This window comes from Pangasianodon hypophthalmus, chromosome 9 (assembly GCF_027358585.1).
Source record: "Pangasianodon hypophthalmus isolate fPanHyp1 chromosome 9, fPanHyp1.pri, whole genome shotgun sequence".
Classification (NCBI taxonomy): domain Eukaryota; kingdom Metazoa; phylum Chordata; class Actinopteri; order Siluriformes; family Pangasiidae; genus Pangasianodon; species Pangasianodon hypophthalmus.
In genome coordinates, this window is record NC_069718.1 from 17,418,656 (window position 1) to 17,439,373 (window position 20,718).

The 20,718-nt window shown below is 41.4% G+C and overlaps 1 protein-coding gene across 3 annotated transcripts in view; it reads right to left on the minus strand.

Moving 5' to 3' along the window:
* roraa (RAR-related orphan receptor A, paralog a) overlaps positions 1-20,718 on the minus strand; it is a 233,049-nt gene that overhangs the window by 15,427 nt on the left and 196,904 nt on the right. For all 3 annotated transcript variants that reach the window (XM_053236864.1, XM_026918892.3, XM_026918893.3), the window contains 2 exons: positions 2,813-2,898; positions 1,194-1,335 (listed from right to left, as the gene is read on the minus strand). In XM_053236864.1, the coding sequence (XP_053092839.1) occupies positions 1,194-1,335; positions 2,813-2,898 (228 nt within the window). The remainder of the gene's footprint in view (positions 1-1,193; positions 1,336-2,812; positions 2,899-20,718) is intronic.

The following is a 20,718-nucleotide window of genomic DNA, read 5'->3' on the forward strand; positions in this document are numbered from 1 at the left end:
TAACAAAGCTATTAGTTAAATCCTTTTCCAAGAAGCAAGTGGGATTGATGCTCCTTTTTAAAATCAAGTCATTAGCATGAAGTATTTTATTGCACGAGCAGAAAAATGTGTAAATAACCACTATACTGTTTCATTTTCTTAATGTATACATAATATATATCTGTAATCCATTAAGCTGCAGGTTTCCCTCTCTGGTCATGGAATACCCCCTGTCCTGCACATTTTAGTATTTAACTGCTCCCAGCATTACCTACCAGATTTACACACCAGAGCTAATTAACAATCCTTCTTGAGTTGAACTGGATGTGTTAAAGCAGGAAACACTCAAATCTGCAGGACAGGGGGGTACTCCAGGACCAGGGTTGTGCTTTAAGCTCTGTATTTAATTCAACAAAATGAAGCTCTTTCTTAGCAGTGTTTTGGGAATAACCACCCCCACCCACCAGCCAGCTCTCCCCTATCATACGATGACTAAGAACTGTGGGTGAAGGCTAACACGTGAGACACGTGAATCCAGCCAACCGCATCTTTTCAAACTGCAGCTCATGCTGTGTCACAGAAGAGAAACGCACTCTGCGAAAAGCGTTATCTACCCTCTTCCTCATAAATGAGCTCACAGATGCCCATGATTGGCTAGACAGAAGAGACAGGGAGAGGGAGTATGTCGTTCCTCCCACCCAGCGAGCACAGCCAATTTTGCTCTCATGGAACTCTCAGCCACGGATGGCTGTGGCATCATTGGGATATGAACGCGCGCTCTCCAGATGATAGGGTGAATGCTTTTCCATTGTGCCACTTGGGAGCCTGGAAATAACTATTGTTTAAGATACCAGGCCCAACATCTTCCTCAGATAAAATCACACAGAAAACCGCAATGCCACTTCTGCAGCTTGGCACTATGCATTTCACCTGTCTACCCAATGCTTACTACTCTACTACTCCACCCCCTTGATTTGCAGACAGTCTACAAATAGCTAAGAACCTCTTACTGTTCTGAATAACCATGAAGGTTCCAGGCTCTCAGAAACACTTCTGAGCCAGGTTTAAGAAACATTCACTGTAGATTGCCTAAAGCTCAGAATTCCATTCCATGTATTTTTCCAGCTTGTGTTGGCAAGGCCTTGAAGCCCCTCATGCGGAAGGGGGCTGTTGTTCCCTGGTGCACACTAGACCGGGATCAGCAGCACACTCACCGTCCCGTGACATGCCCACAGCCAGACACTTCTGCAGCCTGCAGTGCTGGCAGCGGTTTCGGCTGGTACGGTCGATCAGGCAGTTCTTTTGACGTGGGCACGAATATGCCGCATTGCTCTGCTGACTCCTCCTGAAGAAACCCTGCATGAACGAGCCGGAGAGAGAGACAAAGAGAGAGACAGATGTGGTTGTGTTAGAAAGCTCCATAATTCACAACAAGATGCTCTTTTAAACAAATTAAGCCTCGTATATTTGAAGGGAAAACAACACGTACAAACAGGAACTATGGATGAAGCCATAACCATATACACAAGGGTCATAGATGAGATCACTTCCCGCTCCAGATCACACAGATGAGATCTTTTATGAGGAGAGGCGTACTTAATGAATAGCCATTGTATAGGGACACACTTTAGTGAAAGACTGTGATTAAAAAGCTGCTTAGCTAATTTTCAAGTGTGTGACTGTAAATAATGTTGAGTTTGTCTGTGGTTATTAGTTAAATAACAGATTTCAAAAGCAGTGGGTGTTGAGAGACGCAGTGAGAGGGAGAGAGACATATACAGAGGGAGACGGAGAGAGAGCACACAGTCACACTGAGTTGATACCTCATCCCTTTTACTTAATGAATTGATTCCAGCACACCATTAACATACCCCACTCCACTGCTCAATACACATATGTCTTAATTAGTTGCTCATTGGCTGTTTAATTACAAGAAAACAGCTGACAGCTGCCAAGTTGCTTTCTAATGGCAGCCATTATGAAAGCGGGGTAGGACTGCTGGTGACAAGCAGCGCTCCTTTATAATGCTATGATTTATGGGCCAGAGCGGTGTGCTCGCACATATCATTAAATGCCTCTCTGCCTGAAGTAATTAGCAATCATTAAAGATACATTTCAGCAGTTTATTCTTCAGGCCTGTTCAATTTTTTTCTGTTCTTTTTTTTCCCACTGTATTGTGAGTGAGCGATGTGCTGAACGTGGAGGCTGCCTTTTATTCAAAAATAGAGCTGGATCACAGTATTTGTTCATTTCTGCTATGCTGTGCAGTGCTTGCCTGTAGAGTAGAAACAAACAACCCTAACAATACTAACAAGAAGAATATACAGTAAGCATATAATTCCTCCTGCTGAGAGGATGGCATATTTAAAACAAACACAAACAGGGTAGTTTCTGGTTTAAAAAAGAAAAGCGACAGCAAAACAGCTAACTATGTGGTTTGCTTCAAAGCACTGCACCTTTGACAGTTTTATTTGTGAAGCATGCAGTAACTGCAGAGCCAAAGTCATAAAAAATCTGCCGGAGAGTGCAGAAAGAAAACAAGTCGCAGGAGTCACTTTGTCCTAATAATGACGGAGTGCAGCTCATCGAAGCCTGCTGTGTCATATTAATGATGATGAACACACTGATGTTTAGACCTTCAGTACCTTCATTTAGCCCTCCTATTCAAGCATATATTCAAATATTGTTTTCAAAACACAAAGCTCATGCCCACCCCAACACACACACACACACACACACACACACACACACACACACACACACACACACACACACCCAGTTCTGCATGCAGGCACATACGCAAGCGCACACAGACATTTGTTTGGTTGCTTACCTTACAGCCCTCACATGTTATCACACCGTAATGGATGCCTGATGATTTGTCTCCACAGATCTTGCAGGGAATAATTTCAATTTGAGCTACGGAGAAGAAAGAGAAAGAGAAAAGAAACAGTCAGGATTTTCTTGGCTGTCACCAGGCACAGCACGACACCTCCGCCACGGCTGTGTGTCGCTACATGAAACAGCGCGGAGCTTCAAACAAATCTGTTCCCTGCCACACAGCGACAGATAAAACTACACAGTTTTATAGAGGAGACCATCTTAACTCTGAATACAACCCCCTGCAAACCATTGCAATAACACTGTCAGTTCTAACTACACAAAGGAAAAACACACACGCAAACGCACACACAAAAATCATAATATTACAGCAGACCCTTCAGGGAGCAATAAGAGGCCAACTGTCTGACAAGGAGCACCTCCTAAGTACAGGACTGGACTCATTTGAGAAGTGAAACACCAGCTCCTGGGCATTAAAACCTCAGCAGTGTCTTTTACAACTAGAGGTAGAGCACAAGATGTACTGTGGATGATCATATCAGGAGCTACAGCAACAATATAATATAATATATTGTATATAAGATATAACAGACACTGAACACTGTGTGTGTGTACAGTAGTGTGCAAAAGTCTTAAGAATCCTATATTTCTTTAGTAGAAACTTTGCTATAGATTTTAATTTTATGACTTCTACATTATTGATTCAGTACAAAAACATTTTAGATTTCCAAACATTAGTTTTGCAGCACAAAATTAAATGTTACAGAAAAATGTTTGTATGTCAGTAAAGAAAGTAGCATATTACATAAGAGACACTTTTCAGACAAAAAAAACATAATGAAGGCTGCTGGGTTTTGCTGCAAAAATAAGAAGCGAGTGCGACAGTCAAAGTGTCCAGAAGAACTGTGGCTGGTTCTGCAAGATGCTCAGTAACACTTACAGCTCATTTCCTTATAAAACTGCACACATTGTACCTGAGACTACTAATATTTTTTTTTAAAGTCATCACACCAAATATTGACTTTGTTTCCTTTATTGCTCTTTACTGCTCTTTATAGTATTTTTTTTAATGTAGAAATATTTAATTTCTTTATTTTTGAAGGCATTTTTGCTCTACAGCATTTCTTTGCATGTGCCTAAGACTTTTGCACAGTACTGTATACACACACACACACACACACATATACACACACATATACACACACATATACACACACACATACACACACACATACACACACACATACACACACACATACACACACACATACACACACACATACACACACACATACACACACAAAGTGTCCCAAAAGTCTCCACACATAGGGGAAATTAACACATTTTAGCAAAATGTCTTCCAAAATTTTTTAATACTTAATTTCAATTATATATATTTTTTCGGACAGCCTTTAAGAATGCCGTAGACAAAAGAAGAATGTACTGAAATCATTCTCATGGCTGGATCGGGAAGCTGTTGCAAGGTTGCGATGGACTTTAACAGGAATTACGGCCAGCGGATCACACGACACTGTTGCTAAACTTATTAACAAATTCAAAAAGACTGGAAGTGCTGCGGACCAACCGAAAAGTGGATGTCCACGAACATCCACTGACGAAGACATGACATGGTACTGGCACACATAGGCCCATATATATGGAGACTATAGAGTGTAAAACAATGTTATATGCTGAATAATGGGCTTTCTATACAAGGAAAGCCTAATTATTTAGTTCACTGTATATCATAATACATAATACAGGAATGTTAGAGGCAATTCAAGGTCTCCAGAGGCAAACAGGTCTACATAGTGTACACCTACTGTAATCAACAAAACATCTACTTCCGCTCAAGAAGTACAACTGTATCATGGGCAGGGACAAACAAAAATAACTGCATGAGTGGGGGGCGAAACAAAAAAACAAACAAACAAAAAAACCCTGGGCACACCTCAAGTGTCAAATTGAAAGCAATTATGAACACGAGTGATGCAGCTGAGGTTGAGGAACTTTCAGAGCCAGAATTCACACACCATGCTAACAGTACTGACATTTCCACCTGTGGGGTTTTTCCCATCATGGTAGGGTTCATATTTAATAAAAAGGGTTTAAATCTGAATACAGATACTGATCATTTGAGCACTGAACACAGAGATACGGCGAATGTCATTACGTTAAACTCTTCTTCTCTACTACGCTTTCAGACACAGCTACAGAATGCTCTCTAAATAGTACACTATAAACCAACTTATGCAATGAAAATATACCTAAATATGATAAATTCTGTGTCTAGCCAAATATAGCCTAAGCAGTTTATTTCTAATTGACAGAAACCACTCCACACAGAGTTTCTTCAGATCGTCCTTCAGCTCCTTGCAGTCACGGACCTTATAAATGCAATTGCTAGAAATTCATTTACTCACATCAAATTTGCCTCCACTGCGACCATGAGAACCTGTTATCAGGTGCCTGAGACCTATCTGCATAATGTCACAGCCTTACAATGCACCCAAGGGGCACGGATCTTTGTCTCTCATTTCGAACAGCAGATCCTGTAACCTCTAATCTCAACCAGCGAGCAGCGTATCCTGTTGGCATTCTCTCACAGCCAACACTTCAGTCAGCACAGCACAGGCCACATGCTGACAGCAGCTATGCCGGCTCTCTGGAGAAGTGGCAGTGTAGTCGTTATCAGCTATCATTACACCACAGTGCGGCCAGATCACTTAAGAATGAGAGATAGTTCTGTAATGAATATTTTAAGAGAGATATATAATTATCTGCATTTTTATTTTTTTTGTGCTGCCTCAGTGCGGTGGGCGCTCGCCATGCAGGCACAGTACTCGATTGTTTGTTTTTATGTTCTCCCGCCATGAGCATTAGAGTGCCAGCGTGTTCCTGCTCCTTTAGCATTTTCAGCCTCATTACTTACATAATTTGTTCTGACATGCACTTAGAACAACTGAGGCGTGCAGTAATTAAGGCTGGCTGTGGTCGAGGTCCGGGAAAGGCACAGCACCAATGGGGTCCGACCAGCAGGTGGCAGTGGAGCGCTGTTCCTCCTCCCTCCTCCCATCCTCCACTCACCTCCACAAGGCTGGCATCATAGTCCAGGCTGTGGGTGCCAGGCTGAAAGGAGAAGGCTGCTGGCTTTTCTCTTTCTCCTCAGGCACTGCTCAAAGGGCCCTCCATCTTAGTGGCTGCAGAGGTGGGCAATCAAGCTGACTGAGAGTTCCACATTGGGCAAGGGCAGAGGAGATGAAGCAGACACAACGTGTGTGCTGGGCACTGGCTTGGGCATGACTCAGTGCCCAGTGTGAAGGATACAGTAGGAAGGGGCCCTGGGAGCAAACACTCACTGTGCCTCTCTCTCAGCAGTACCCTTTCTCCAGGCCTCCACATGAAACACTCACAGAGCTCTTTGTGAATGGCCTGGCTCACGCTGGGGGCTCCTGGACTCGCTCGCTGCTTCTTTTGTCTAGAGAGAGAGCTAAACCCAAGCCCAAAAATCTTCACTGGGAGTACTTTGATAGAGGGCTTTAACAAATTCACACAGAGGTTATCACAGAAAGAGAGCCTTCTGGAGAGACTACTGTGGATCTACAAGTCAATATATATTGACACGAGGTCCAGTGTTAGTAGACAGAGTGAGGCAGAGACTGATTGTTGTGGCGAATCCAGAAAATTAGGAGATGCTACAAGCACAAACAAAAACCTTTTTGGGGGGTTAAATGTGCTAGACACAGTCTAGACACATATGTCTCTGATTGTTCATCGCGTAAATTCATCAGTGAATGTCGTCTTTAAAGAAGTAGGTTATGAATCATTGTTCTGAAATGATTTTGATGCGTGTGCTCTTTTTTTAATAAGCAATATTTTTTACATTTAATTTGTGATCTGGATTTTCCCTTTTGTAAAGTAGAGAAGTGGAGAGAATAAAGAAATCTGATAATAGACATACACTATGATATACAGTAAGCAGTTTGCTGTAGCACCTCATCATATATTTAGGGTGTATGAGTTGCCAAAAGAATGGATAGAGATGCTTGTATTTTTTTTTTCTGCAAACTGTATGTAAATTTAAAGCATACATTAGCTATGGATTTACCAGGGATTTACACACTCACACAAGCAGCTAGTGCAACTACACAACCTGATGTAATTCATGACCTCTGTAGGTTTACACAGAGACAGAGAGAGAGAGAGAGAGAGAGAGAGAGAGAGATGTTTAAAGACCTTGGAACCCACTGTGTGTATTTAAAGAGTAAGAGTGCTTAGTGTGTATTCAGAGAGAACATCTTTACAGTGAGATGCTGATTGAGAGCTCTGTTGTAACTCCCCGGAGCTCAGTTCAAGGTCAGTGAGTCAGAGGCGACAGGGATGCAGAGGAGAGGGTGATGTGTCATGTCGCTCTCATTCTCTCTGGCCCTGTCTGTTTCTTTCTCTCTCCCTCGCTCATCCTCTTCTTCCCTCCCTGCCCCCTCCGTCTGGCTGTCTGTTTCCCTCCACCTCTCCCTCCCCTTCCCTCTCTCTCCGTCTCTCTCTCTGCCCTCAGATCAAGGCCTATGTGAGCAAATCCTCTCCAGTGGCTTACAGCAGACCCTCCATTCCCACTATCATCAATTGTCACTTGTGCACCAAAAGGCCATTGTAATTGGTTGAAACACGTCATTCATGCGCATAAATTCCAGTATTTCATAGCATAATTTTGCCAGCAATAGAGCGCCTCGTCGAGATTGGTTGTCTGAGCTGGGCCGAGAGCATGAAACACGGCAATTATGAGCAGAACATTTTCGCTCTAGTCAAGCCAGACTTTCTGCGCTGAAAAAGAACAAATGAAGACGGTGAAGTCAGTTAAGAAAAAAAAAAAGACACTTCATCAAAAATGGAGACAAAGATCATTACAGCGTAACACGTGCTAACAGCTCGGCACTAGCCTGTCACAGGCGCGCCATTCTTTCCGCACATTAGTGCTGACATCAGCATAAAAAAGGCACTTGTTTTGCGAGCCGAGCGCTTTGCCACGGAGCCCCTTTAATGCGCTCTCGCCTCATTTGTACCTGAAGAGCGTCATTCAGGAGAGAGGCAAAAGTGGGATGTTGACACAATATATTGAAGGCGTGTGAAATATTCAGAGGCTTTGCCTCACTAATGGAGGGAGGGCTGCGTATAGCTTCATCACACACACGGCTCTGTCTCTGCATTAAGCGACTTCTGCAGTTTAAGGGAACTGCTTGCAGATTCTCAACTCATATCAGCATTTTTATTTGTCACATAATAACACAGCTACTTGGGTAGAGTTTGATGAGAAACTTTTTTTAAAAAAACAAATCTCTACGAAATGCTTTTGGGTATTCCCATACTGTGCACAAACTGCATTAAACCCTTGCCAAAAACTGTCCCAATCTGGCAGTAGAGGACAGACTGGCATGCATTCCTAAAGCCCTGAGATTAACCCATTATGTCACACTGGGTAAAAGACACACACGGAGCTGTGGACAAAGACAACAAGATGATAGAAAAAACCTTTCTTTACTGCCGCTCCAGGCTGATCATTTAAATAAATCTTTATTCTGCAAGACAACAAGCAATGTGGTTGCTAATGTGGGTGTGTGTTGACAGCTGTCAGTGACCAAGTGACGCAAGCCAGCGTGCTCATGTCAGAGGCTTATGTAAGCGATTGGACAGTAATGCTGGAACTGTGTCCAGCGCAGCATTACAGCCAGATTAACAAAGGGTCTTCCAGCTCGAAATGAACAAATGGCAGCTTCATCAAGCGCCACTCAGAAAGATGTCACCATATTTCTCTGTATTTCAGTTAAGTAATATTTGTCTGTTTAAAAAAAAAAAAAACAGAACGTACTAAATGGAATAAATTACTACACATTATTAAATTTAGGAAGGTATAAAAAAAAAATGACGGGGCATGCTGTTATAGGAAATTAATCAACAATGTAATGGATGATGCTTTTACCAGCACAAAGTTGATTATTTACCGTTAACGTGCCAAAGTGTTTTAGTCCTCTTATACAACAGCAATTTAATATATTAATGTATGAGAAATACATCTGATCAGTTTATAGTTACATTTAATGACAGGAAACGTCCGTGTGCCAAGTCCCTGTTATCTTTTACATTATTGCAGCTATAAACACTTGTACCCTCACCAGCCTCCCTTGGGTTGGAAAGTAATAAGACAAAAAAAAAAAAAAAAATGCAGCTTGTCATACTAATGAGAACCCAGAAAGTGCAAAGCCCTCTGACTTACTGACTGTTACAGAGCGCTGACACTGGAGACTCCTTCAAGAAACATTAAACGAATATCTTCATACAGAAATCTTCACCATATCAACGACTATATATATATATATATATTTTTTTTTTTTTTTGCTAAATAACAACACTTTTTACTTGTTTACTATTAAGTTTATGTAATGTGACGCCTTTGCCATAGTGAATGAGTTGTTACTATAGATAAGATGACTGTAAGACAAATCTGTGATGTGTCTTACTTCTGAAATTACTGTCAGAGCTGGTGTTATAGAAACTTTCTCAACACCTTTTGACCAATCAGATTGGAGAATCCAACTGAGCAGTGCTAGTGGTTTAAATAGAATTAGATTATAGATGATAAAAATATGTAATGATTCTAGAGACAGAGAGAAATATTGTGATCATGATGAACAAACAATATTCAAACAATATATTCTACGACCCTATAGACCCACCCTGATGGGACAGATGGATGGATGGAATTGGCTTTTTTGCAGCAGAGTCATGCTGTAATGTAACAGAACAGAGCAGGCTCTCTTTCTTCATTCCCCTTCGAGCATTAGAGGGAAGGTTATTTGAATGTCAGTGGCGGAGGACAGCAGTGGCACACAAGCACAGACGGAATAGCATAAATGTGTAATTTGTTTGGGGATTGTAGCTTGTTGGCATATTACCATGAGACCCAACAGACAGTGTGTTCTTCATTCGAGCTGTGCGACATCACACACACACACACACACACACACACACATGTACATAGGCACACACAGACTCATGCACAATTGTGCCATTCCATAATAAATGTCAAAAAGTCACACTGTATGTTGAGAAATAGAAAATAAAACATCTGCAATGAAATACTTGTGAAGATTTTAATTAAGTTGTCTGGGTTATTTTGTCTGTGTGTATGTTAAATTCTTCACTTGTAATCATGGTCATCTGCTCATCTGCTATGATCCACAAGAGACATGAACAGATCTGAGAGGCAGTGAGGCTGATATGAGAGAGCGAGAGAGCGAGAGAGGGAGAGCGGGCGAGAGAGAGAGAGAGTGAGTGAGTGTGTGTGTGCGTGTGTGTGTGTGTGTGTGTGAGTGAGAGAGAGAGAGAGAGAGAGAGAGAGAGAGAGAGAGATTAAACACTCTTCACTCGTGGGCTTTTCCTGTAAAGGCTGAAGTGGCTGTGTAACTCCACTCTGGCTGCCTGCCTTTGGGCTGCTTTCAGCAGGGAACTCGTGTGCATCTGTGTTTGTTTGCACGTAATGCCATTAATTTTTCTGCTCCCCACACACACAGACACACACACACACACACACACATTTAAAATGTTTCTGTGGAAACTGCAGCCTGGTCTCTCTCTTTCACTGGATACACACGAGTCTATCAAGTATACTGAAACGTCTTCTGTGTCTCCTATTGTGTCAGTTTACGGAGGAGGAATAATGTGGGCACTCGTTTATGTGCTGCTGTGGCAAAGATTGACAAGCTTCCCAGATGTGAGTGTGTCTGTGTGCATATGTGTGTGCGCTCAGGGGAAAAGGGGAAAAAAAAAAAGTATGCAGGGGAGCATGTGTGCTGTGTTCAGTTTTCTGCCGTGCCCCACCACCCCACCTGAGCTCTTTCTGTGTCTCTGATCAATGATAGGTGATGCACATTCTTTAGATGTGGGGACTCCCGTGCCACAGGAAGGCCGTGTCTCACCGTGTCATTGCACACTCTACTCCCAGAGGAGTGACACAACACGAAAGCGAGACAGAGAGAGAACGAGGAATATTTTGCATTGTGCCTAAACCCTGTGCTTTTCCAACAAACATGAATCAACTAAGTTAGTTGGAAGGAACAGCACAGGTGTGAGCTTTATGCAAGCATAAATATTTATAGTCGATCGATAAGTCTAGCTGAAGCCTGAGGAAAAATACTTGATATGTCAATCATTTTGGGCATCTAAATTTGTCATTTCCTCCACAAACTACACACGATTGCTGCAGAATGAGGAATTAAAAGCTGTTCGTGGAGTGGAAGCTTTCTGCTTTCCGCCGCCTGCTATTTTTGGTCATGGACGCCACACGCGAGACGAGGCTTGACGTCGCACTTCGCCGAGACTGGCACTCACTGAAGCCGAAACATCACACAAGAGATTTTTGATTGGCTGCTGCAGGAGCAGTGCTGTTGCAGGTCCTGTTCTGGGCTTTCAAAAACTAAGATCTAAAAACCTGTCATGATGTCTCTTATAAATGGTACCGTAATAATAATAATGATAATAATAATAACAATAAACAAAGTAGTAGTAATAGTAGCAGTATTTTTTTTTTTTTATTAATTTGGTTATTTTGTTTAATTATTTTGTGATGTGAAATTCTTACTTCACACAAGCATGAAACATTCCCCCAAGCTTTCAGTCACAGCAAAAAAACAAGTGCTGCTTCTTAAACCATGCCGAGCCATTTCAACCCCACACACTGAAGCAGCTCTAAGCCTCAACTGAGAGCGCCATCCCTTTAGTTAAACAGTGACTCAGTCCTCACAGGCCCTGCAGGCGAGCCAGTCCCATGTGCCGGATAACAAAGAAGTGGGTGAAAGAATATATATGATGAAAGCTTCAAACCAGGCCTGCACAATTACACCGAGAAAACCTTTACACAACAACAAAGCGGCGTGTTCCTGCGCACAGGGGAATTCTCTCTCATTCTCTCGCAGCAAGCAGCGCTGATGCTTTACGCTTGTAATTGCTGCATTAATATGCTGTTCTGCAGGAGCCCTCACTGCTGCTGCTGCTTTGTTCAATCTGATCAGCTCTCTAGCACTCAGCTGGACTGCAACACCGGTGCACATTCAAATCACAGGGTAGCTGTGTGGGTGCATCTGAGATGTGTGAGATGATCTTTTACCACTGACGGAAGTTGTGCAGTAACAGACACAACAAGCGAGTCTGTGAGGCTTACTCTAACCCTACTCTCTAATTTAAATAATGCTATACCTACCTACACTTAAACCTACACATCACCTTAACCACAGCAGGACATATTTTCAGTTAAAAGAAAAAAGTGAATTCTTAAAAGCATTAAAAGACAAACTGTCCATGCCATCAGAATGGTCATGTATTCCTAACATCAGGGGTTTTGCAGCCAGGGACCCCTTTAATTGTTATTAAAAAATGAATAAATAAATAAATGAACGAATAAATAAATATTTTGTTTAATATATACAAATAAATCCTGTTTTCCTATATATAAAGTATTTACACAATATCAATACCCCATCATCATCACCTAGCCCTAACTACAGAAAACTTAATAATAAATGTAATAATTGTGATGAAAGTGGGTTGTGATTTCCACCACTGTAACAAAATAATAATAATAATAATAAAAAAATACATCATGGTCCCTTGGGGACCCCACTTTGAGAACTGCATTGCATTATGAGTGCATTTGGTCATCAGAAAGTGATAAAAACGTGGCACCCAGCCATCAACACAACAACACAATACACCACCAATACACACATAGTGCATAATGATCATACAGAATAACCCAACTGAGGGTAATCCTACCACATCCAACACTCCAAATGTGTGCTGTATGTGGACGTGTGTGAGTGAATTCCCACACTCCTACACACACCCATCCTGAGGCTGATTTGTCTCATCCCAGGAGGAAGCTGTACTCTCTGTAATGGCAACAGTGAATATTTCCAGTGCAGTGTGTGTGTGTGTGTGTGTGTGTGTGTGTGTGTGTGTGTGTGTGGACAGCTAATGGAGCCAGTGAAAGGCACTAACAGTCGACCTGCAGCTGGCTCCCCTATCAACACTCTGCCCAATCTACAAACACAGTCAGCATGAAAATACTGCTCATATGAACAATACTTAAATTGTATATAATTTCTAAACGGAAAAAAAAAAATGGTTATAATGTAATTTCCATCCATTCCACCAGTTTCCAATTTGCACTGAATACGAAGCAAATATAAATTAATTAAAGATTTACAAATCAGTGCAGATTACTTAAACAATATTACTACTACTACCAACTAATAATAATAATAATAATAATAATAATAATAATAGTATTAAATACAACAATATATTTAATATTATTTATTTTATTTACATGATTTAGTTTATAGTATAAAATTATAGTCTCTATACTTTTTTATACTACTGTTCTGGGCTGACCATACACCACTGATCCTGCTACTATAAGCATATTAAGGAGACACTGAAGTTAACTGAAGCAGCTGGCATAAAATATTTTCCATGTTCACACTGGCTGTGTGGTACTGAACAATGTATGCAATGCTATGGCATGTGTATGTATGGACATCTCCTGAATGTCTGCTCTAGTGGCAGTTTTTAAACCCAGAGCCTGACTCTGTTTCTGTGCACATTAGAGGGGAACTGGAATAAACACCTGGCCTGTTATTTTGCCCACCGACTCTAGGCATATCCACACATGATATACAGGCCTGGCTGTTCGTGTCTAACACATAGTTTCCTGAATTTCCTCACCCACCCCCCCCCTTGACTCAGGCCTGTGCAAAACTATTCTTAGCACCTTGTTATTCATAGAGCTCAAGTCTGGCTATATATAAGAAGCACTGGACTCATGCAATGTAACCATTTAAAAATCAATTTTTTGAACTGAGGGATTCTTTAAATAATGCATATGCACTAGGGCAGACAAATAAAAAAATTTTTTTGCCATAAGGCCCACCTCCAAGATTTTTTTTTTTTTTTTTTTTAGAACCTTCACCAAAAACAAACAAACTTGTCAATATTCGAACTAATGCAGCGTATACATATACAATCAGACCAATCCTGTTTGGCCAGAGCTTTTACTGTTATTAACTGGCTAATACAATAAAATAAAATAGAACCACAGGAAAATAATTCTTATAAAACAGCAGACCTGCCAACCAAATTTTGTCTTTTTTAGTTTTGACCATTTCTGGGCAAAAATTTTGGTGCATCCCAAGTAAATATAATATACTTGTCTAATGTTAGCTAAATGGTAGATTTGCTAGATTTCACTGATGAACCAAATCAGTGAAACACGTGGAAATCGAAGGAGCTGAGAAGACCACGCAAAAGATTACTAAAGTGAGAGGTGGGAAGGGGGCAGGAATGTCACTCAATCACTCCAGATGCAAATGTTGATCGGCTCATCTGCAGTTTTTATTATGGCAAAGAAAGAAGATTGCTCTTTTGGCGTATTAGCGAGTAATAACTTATTCTAGTGTACGCCGATGTTAAAATGCAAAGCTCATGTGCAAAATACATGAAGGCTGGCAGGACTGATATAGTCATGTAAATATACATTTTCTTTCTTGCATTTTCCATGTCACCCCACACCAGTGTCCCCTTCTGCAATTCTTTCCCCACAGAAAGAAATGCAATACCAAAACAGTCTTGCACACCTCTACATTTCACACAAGTGATGGCAAAGCGATCACATTTGTTTAAAGCAAAAGAAAACGTTTTTTCCACCTCCCCGACTACTCAACAGCTCCCCGCATTGGCAACTAGTGATCTATGCAACCCCTAGTATGCACTCTTGATTTGCCATGCATTAACTGAGACTGTTTACATTGTTCACATGGCGTTTGGCTTTTGTTTACATGATCAATCTACAGAGTACAGTGTAGAGAGGACAGTAGCTCCTGACCCAGCTGGCCCTGTCTGTCAGCCCTCGTAGCGGCTCGGTCCTTTAATGAATGTGTCTTCCTGCTAAGTCTCATATCAGTTTGCATTAAGAGCCCATGTGTTGTGACCTCTAAGGTCCAATCAGAACAAAGGCAAAGAAACAAAGGAGGTCTAGATGACTTTATTAAGGAATCTATAATGATTCTTATGATACTGTATGAATCTAACAGCATCTTCTGTGTTTATAATTACTCAACCGACTGGGTAATTCTAGTCCTGAGAATCTTCTCTGTTCTCTCATCAGTGACGGAATAGAGCATCCAAGGACAGACTAGATGAATGACATCAATGGCTTCAGCAAGACGCTTCCAGAGATGTGTGACTGAGACAAATGGGGCTTGTTACATTAGCGAGCGATACTGAATCCCTTCATCCGCTGATAAAGCCCCGATAGAGCTGTAACCAGACGCACCCAACCTTTCCCCAGATCTGCTGTGTCATGGGACCTCCAAAAGAGAGCATTCTCAGGCATTCAGCTCGGCTGACTGCTATCTCTCTCCTCCCATCTGCTTACTTCTTTATCTCTCTCTCTCTCTCTCTCTCTCTCTCTCTCTCTCTCTCGTTTTCTGTCTGCATGCCTGTCTTTTCTCAGAAAAGTGCTTATGCAGTTACAGTATTCTGACCTATGGATTCACCTGTCATGTCTGGCAGATGATTTTAAAAAGAGAGACAGAGCAAGAAATGCTGAGGAAAGGAGGCCTGGGACGAATGAAGCTGTAACTTGCACTTGAATTCAATGCAGAGATGAAGGGCTTTCATGTCCAGCAACAATGGACTGTGCTAGAAATACTCTGACGGTGAACGACTGAATCATTTGCTCTTTGCTCAGGCAAACAGAGCTGCTGTTATAACAAATGGAGGCTAAGTGAATATTCCCCTGACTGCTAACAGTTAACATATTACTCCTGTGCCTTTGCTATTATTTATCCAGAGATTCCTGTATACCATAGACCTTTTTGACAAAATAAAGTAAAGCAACAGCTAGATAAAAAGAAATACACTTTTGCATTTCTCCTCTCTAGATGGCAAAGCACATTTCATTTGAAACCACAGGCCATGCAGTGTGAGAAGTGGCCTCAGCAGAGTTTACACACCATGCTAGTGCCTCCTGCACCACTGTTTTACACACCGCTGTGAACTCTGGCCTGCTTCCATTCAGCAAGGGAGGATTATGCAGCCAGGCGCAAAGCATTCTTCCCTCGCTTTGCACCAATGCAAGATGAGGCCAGTATGTACATGTGTGAGTGTGTGTTTTTTGTTTGTTGTATCTGTAGGTGTTGTTATGTCTGGGCTGTGTGTATTATTGAGTTGAGCCAATACTTTTGGCTGAAGCTACCTCAACGACAGGCTATCAGTAAGATGGAGCTTTAATCCTGGCCACACAAAAGCAGCAGCGAGATTAATGATTACATAAACACATTCCCTAAAGGCTTGAATAATACAGAGCCACAGAGCTGTATTCTGCGAGGAGGGAAAGGTTCTTAGAGTCAGCTGACTGGTGGCAAATCCTAGGAAGTGGCTTGGCATGCTCCCTGCGTTGCCTCATTAATACCAGGAATAAATACAAATGGGTATATTAGCGGTAAAGCAGAAGTAGCTCCCAAACCAGTGCTGAGATACACAGAGTACAGGATCACCTTAAACCCTCTAAGGGAAAACTGTAGGCTTTAAGTTTGGCTTACACTACAAAAACTGTCCAGCTGTGTCATTTTAGATTAGATTAGATTTTAAAGTCACTTGTTTAGTTGACAAAACTCTAACCTTCCTCCATGTCTGTCATGTCCTAGTAACACAGAATGCTTACACACCTCTTTATCTTTTTTTCTCTTAGCTCTGACATTGGATATTGCCTTCATGAGTCGTCCATTCTCATATCATAACTTGTACTCTTTCAGTCATAAATATCAACACTTGAAAATATCAGGAGGCCTCTGATCAGCTCTAATATTACTCAACTCAACACTGCTGGTGCTCTTTAATGTGCCCCATCAAAATTGGTGTTTCAGAGCCTTTTGTACTTGGCAGTTAGTCTTATGGACTAGTCTTATAGTTTTGGAGATCTTCTTTTAATTTTATAGTTTGTCACTTCTGGGAAAATGGTCACATGTTTTTATGATTCATATCTGTGCAAGTGTTTGAGATCATCCAATTAAATGCTCTCTAGAATCATATGTCTCTATAGTAGCAGCGTACGTGTTGCAGTAGTAGTAGTAGTAGTAGTAGTAGGAGTAGTAGTAGTATCTCATTAGCAGCAAATGTGACTTTGGATGAAAGTTGTTTTTGGCTGTGCATATTATATACCTGCACACTTTTCCCTTTTGCAACCCTTGGTTGAGCAAAAAATGGTTGGAGTTTATTTGTTCTAAAGAAGAGGTGTTTTACCAACATATTCCTGCTGGAATATGTCTCTCCCTCAGTGATTCTGTCTTTATACACTGTCTGGGCTTCTCCATCAGTAAAAGTAAGTAAAAGCCTCTTTTGAATCTCTTCGATGTTCTCCATATTTAGCTAGTTCTTAAGCGACTGTCAGGTTTGTTTAGATTCGGCAGGGGTGTTGCGTACCTCGAACACTACTGCCTGATGTGCAAGACAGTCAAGCACAAAATAATGTCACTCTGACTTCCTGTTTCAGAAGGAAATATGTCAGCATACAGTATCGAATAACAGCTAAGAAGCCATTTCATGGGGACTTTACAGATTGCATGGGTTCAAAAAGGTCAAGTTAATGATGGTGTTTCCAGGAGCTTTTAAAAGGAGTTTATGGGCCTTTACAAGGTCCTTTACAAAATACCAAAACACCAACTGCAGAACTACATGTATCCAGGAAGGACAATAAAAAAAAAACATAGCCAACAATTCTGTGTCCATCAATAAACCATAGTTATAAATGCAGCCAGTTCCTCGTGAACATGCTGTTACTCTGGAATGAAAGCTTTGCAGCTGGACAGAAAAACAGAAGAACAAACAATGGACATCCAGGCGTAAGATCCAGGGGCGAATGGGCAGCACTGATCATTCTCCTTTCCAGAAGGCCTCTTTTCAGTGTGAGGGCAGGCAAACGCCCCTGACTAATGAGGGTTGAAGTGTAGGCCCTTTGCTGGACCCCCAGTGGGCGGCACCCCTCCAGGCACATTCATTAGGAGATGAAACAGCGTTTCCTGGGGCGGTACAGGCGTCCACCCAGTGCGGACATGTTTAATTTAGATGCATGTGAAGAAGGGCCAGATTAGCTCTAAATCTAACCACCAGGGAGGGTAGGGAGAGTCAGCGGGAGGCAGGGGCAAAGAGCAGAGCAATGGAGGTGATGGAACAACTAAGCTTTAGCACAGAATAAGAAATTTTAATAAGAGGCTAAACGTGTCCAAATAAACACAACAGGGAATTACAACAAGCTTTTTGTTATCCCCCTATTATCCTCCTTATAGTTTATTTAACCCTTACTGAATATTATTTGCCAGGAGATCAGTAACATTTCAAAGGAAAAGTGTAAGAATTGGGATCACTGCAATTTAAACACGGTCAAAAATAGGCATTTATTATTATTATATATTTTTTTAATTTTACACAAGCATTTGTACAAAGCTTTACACAAGCATTTCTCAAACAGGTGAAAAAATAGCTTTATACAAATTTTAATTTATATATATTTTATATATTATTCAATAATACAATCAATTCAATAATTGATTTAAAAAAGCTTATAGAGGTCTTTTTAGTGGAAACTTTAGCTGTACTGTATCACTAACTACCATCCAAGTTTCATCCAAATGCCTTTTCACATACATCAGAGGAAACCACTCTACGCACCATGTGTTCTACAGCTAAGACCTTCACAAGTTATCCCGGCAAAACAATTAAAATGAATTGTTATCACATCGGCTAATCCTCTGCCTTTATGGATCCCCTTATTTAATAAGGCTCCTCTTTCCCTCATTAGATATGTAGAACCAATCTCCTGTAATTAGCAGCTCCTAACCTTTGGGGGTGTAATCTCTGCTGAATCATGGATGTGTACATCAAAGCACACATTTCTCCCATCTATCTGAATGCTTGAAATTACAGTCAATTTTGAAATGTGCAGTTATTTGTTATAGCTTGGATGCAAACAGCACTTCCCCTCTTTATATGTCTGCCAGAATCCCCTGGGTTTGCAGTACAGAGTGCCTAATCCACTCCAGTACAATCCAAATATAGAGCGAACACTGCATTACCAAAATTCAGATGCAGGGCCAAGAGCCTTGGTGTGTAAATAAAGTGGAATAGGCTTTTCTTCTTTTCCATATCATAATTTGATTTGATTTGATACAAACCATAGAAGTGATGCGAATGATCTGGGGGGGAGGAAGTCAAACGTGCTTTAGATAAAGTGAGCATGGCTGCCTTTCTAGTTTTCAGCAACTAGCCATTAATTGAAAGTTAATTAAAGAATCAATGCTCTCTGGCCCTGGTGTCTGCTTTAACAGTTTGTCCAGTGACGCTGTTAATGGACTGCCAGCGCTGACGTTTAGAAGATTGTAGCGAATGCAGTCCCCCTTTCGCTGTCAGGGACTGGGCAAGATACGTTCTGTAATAATGGAAGAGATTAAATGAAATGAGAATGAGGCACAGGGTATTAAAAAAAAAAGCAAGAAAATGCTTCCCACACAGAGAGGAAAGGGACATCTCTGAGCATTCATGAGGAGAGAATTCGAAGCCTTAATTGACTCTAATGAGAAAGTAACATATGCGGATGAGTTTCTCACTATAGGCGAGAGAGCAGATAAGGGATTAAACATCGGTGTTTCACTACATCATATCCATCTCTGGTCATCTAGCAGGTTCGCTTAAGGCCACTGCCAAGGCTGTTACAACACCACTGTCCATCCTCTACAGTCTGTGTAGCAACTGGGAGCAATTTCACTGAATTGTGTAGACAGGTCAAAATTATGAACATATGGTCCAGTAGAAAATGACCAGAGAGCTGCCTGAGGGTAATGAGGAGAAAAGGACACTTGTAGTGTCCAGCACTGCAGTTGATGATGCTGCAGATTAAGAACACTGTTGATATTCACCTACAGAAAAAGTATTGTTAAAAAAGTATATATATATGTTTTTTTCCTACTGGGTCTTGATGACTAAACAACAGCACAGTCGAATATTTAAAAGTAAACAGATGCCCTCTCAGGATCTCAGATTAACATCTTCTTACTTACCTTACAGTAACAGAGCTACACTCGCTGGTTACTAAAACTAGTTAGCGATAAGAGCTAGCGCACAAAATCTCACACGTGGCTGCACTGCTTGCTTTTCAATGTCATGGAGCGCAATTGTCCGTGACGGCCTGGATGGAGATTCATAGCGCTGCCATGTCCATGTCTGCGAGAAGAGAGATTACAGCTGTAGCAACAGCGTCTTCCAAAGTGCTCTACACATATGGGCCATGATGTCAGATTTAGTGTCTGATAGAAACATAACACGAGCAAACTCTGAGCGATGGCAATAACCTTGCATGTAGTGTAGCTAAGCTCATGATTAATGGGCCCGATGCCGGGGAGATGCAGGGAGAGCACTGCAGCCGGCCCCAGAGACGAGTGAGGAAGTCGGCTACTTCGCGCCACTGAATACAGCGAGATGGTGATCCGCGCCGTAACAAATTACATTGTCTGTTTACGATTTCTGTTGGGTTTCTTAAGGAAGACAGACAAACAGGAGGGCTAATATATAGACACCATGTCACTCACACACACACACATTCATCTTTCACTTTAGAAGCCAAATGATATGTCTAATTTGCTGGGAGTCAGGTATTTTTAACTTCTCAAGCTGTCAAATAACAGGGCTTGCCTGTCAGCGCTGGTGTGTGTGTGTCAAAAAGGGTTGCTGAGGGTTTTTCGATTTGCAGTTCTCTTTGAGAGAATTAAAAAACACACACACACACATTCCATTAGC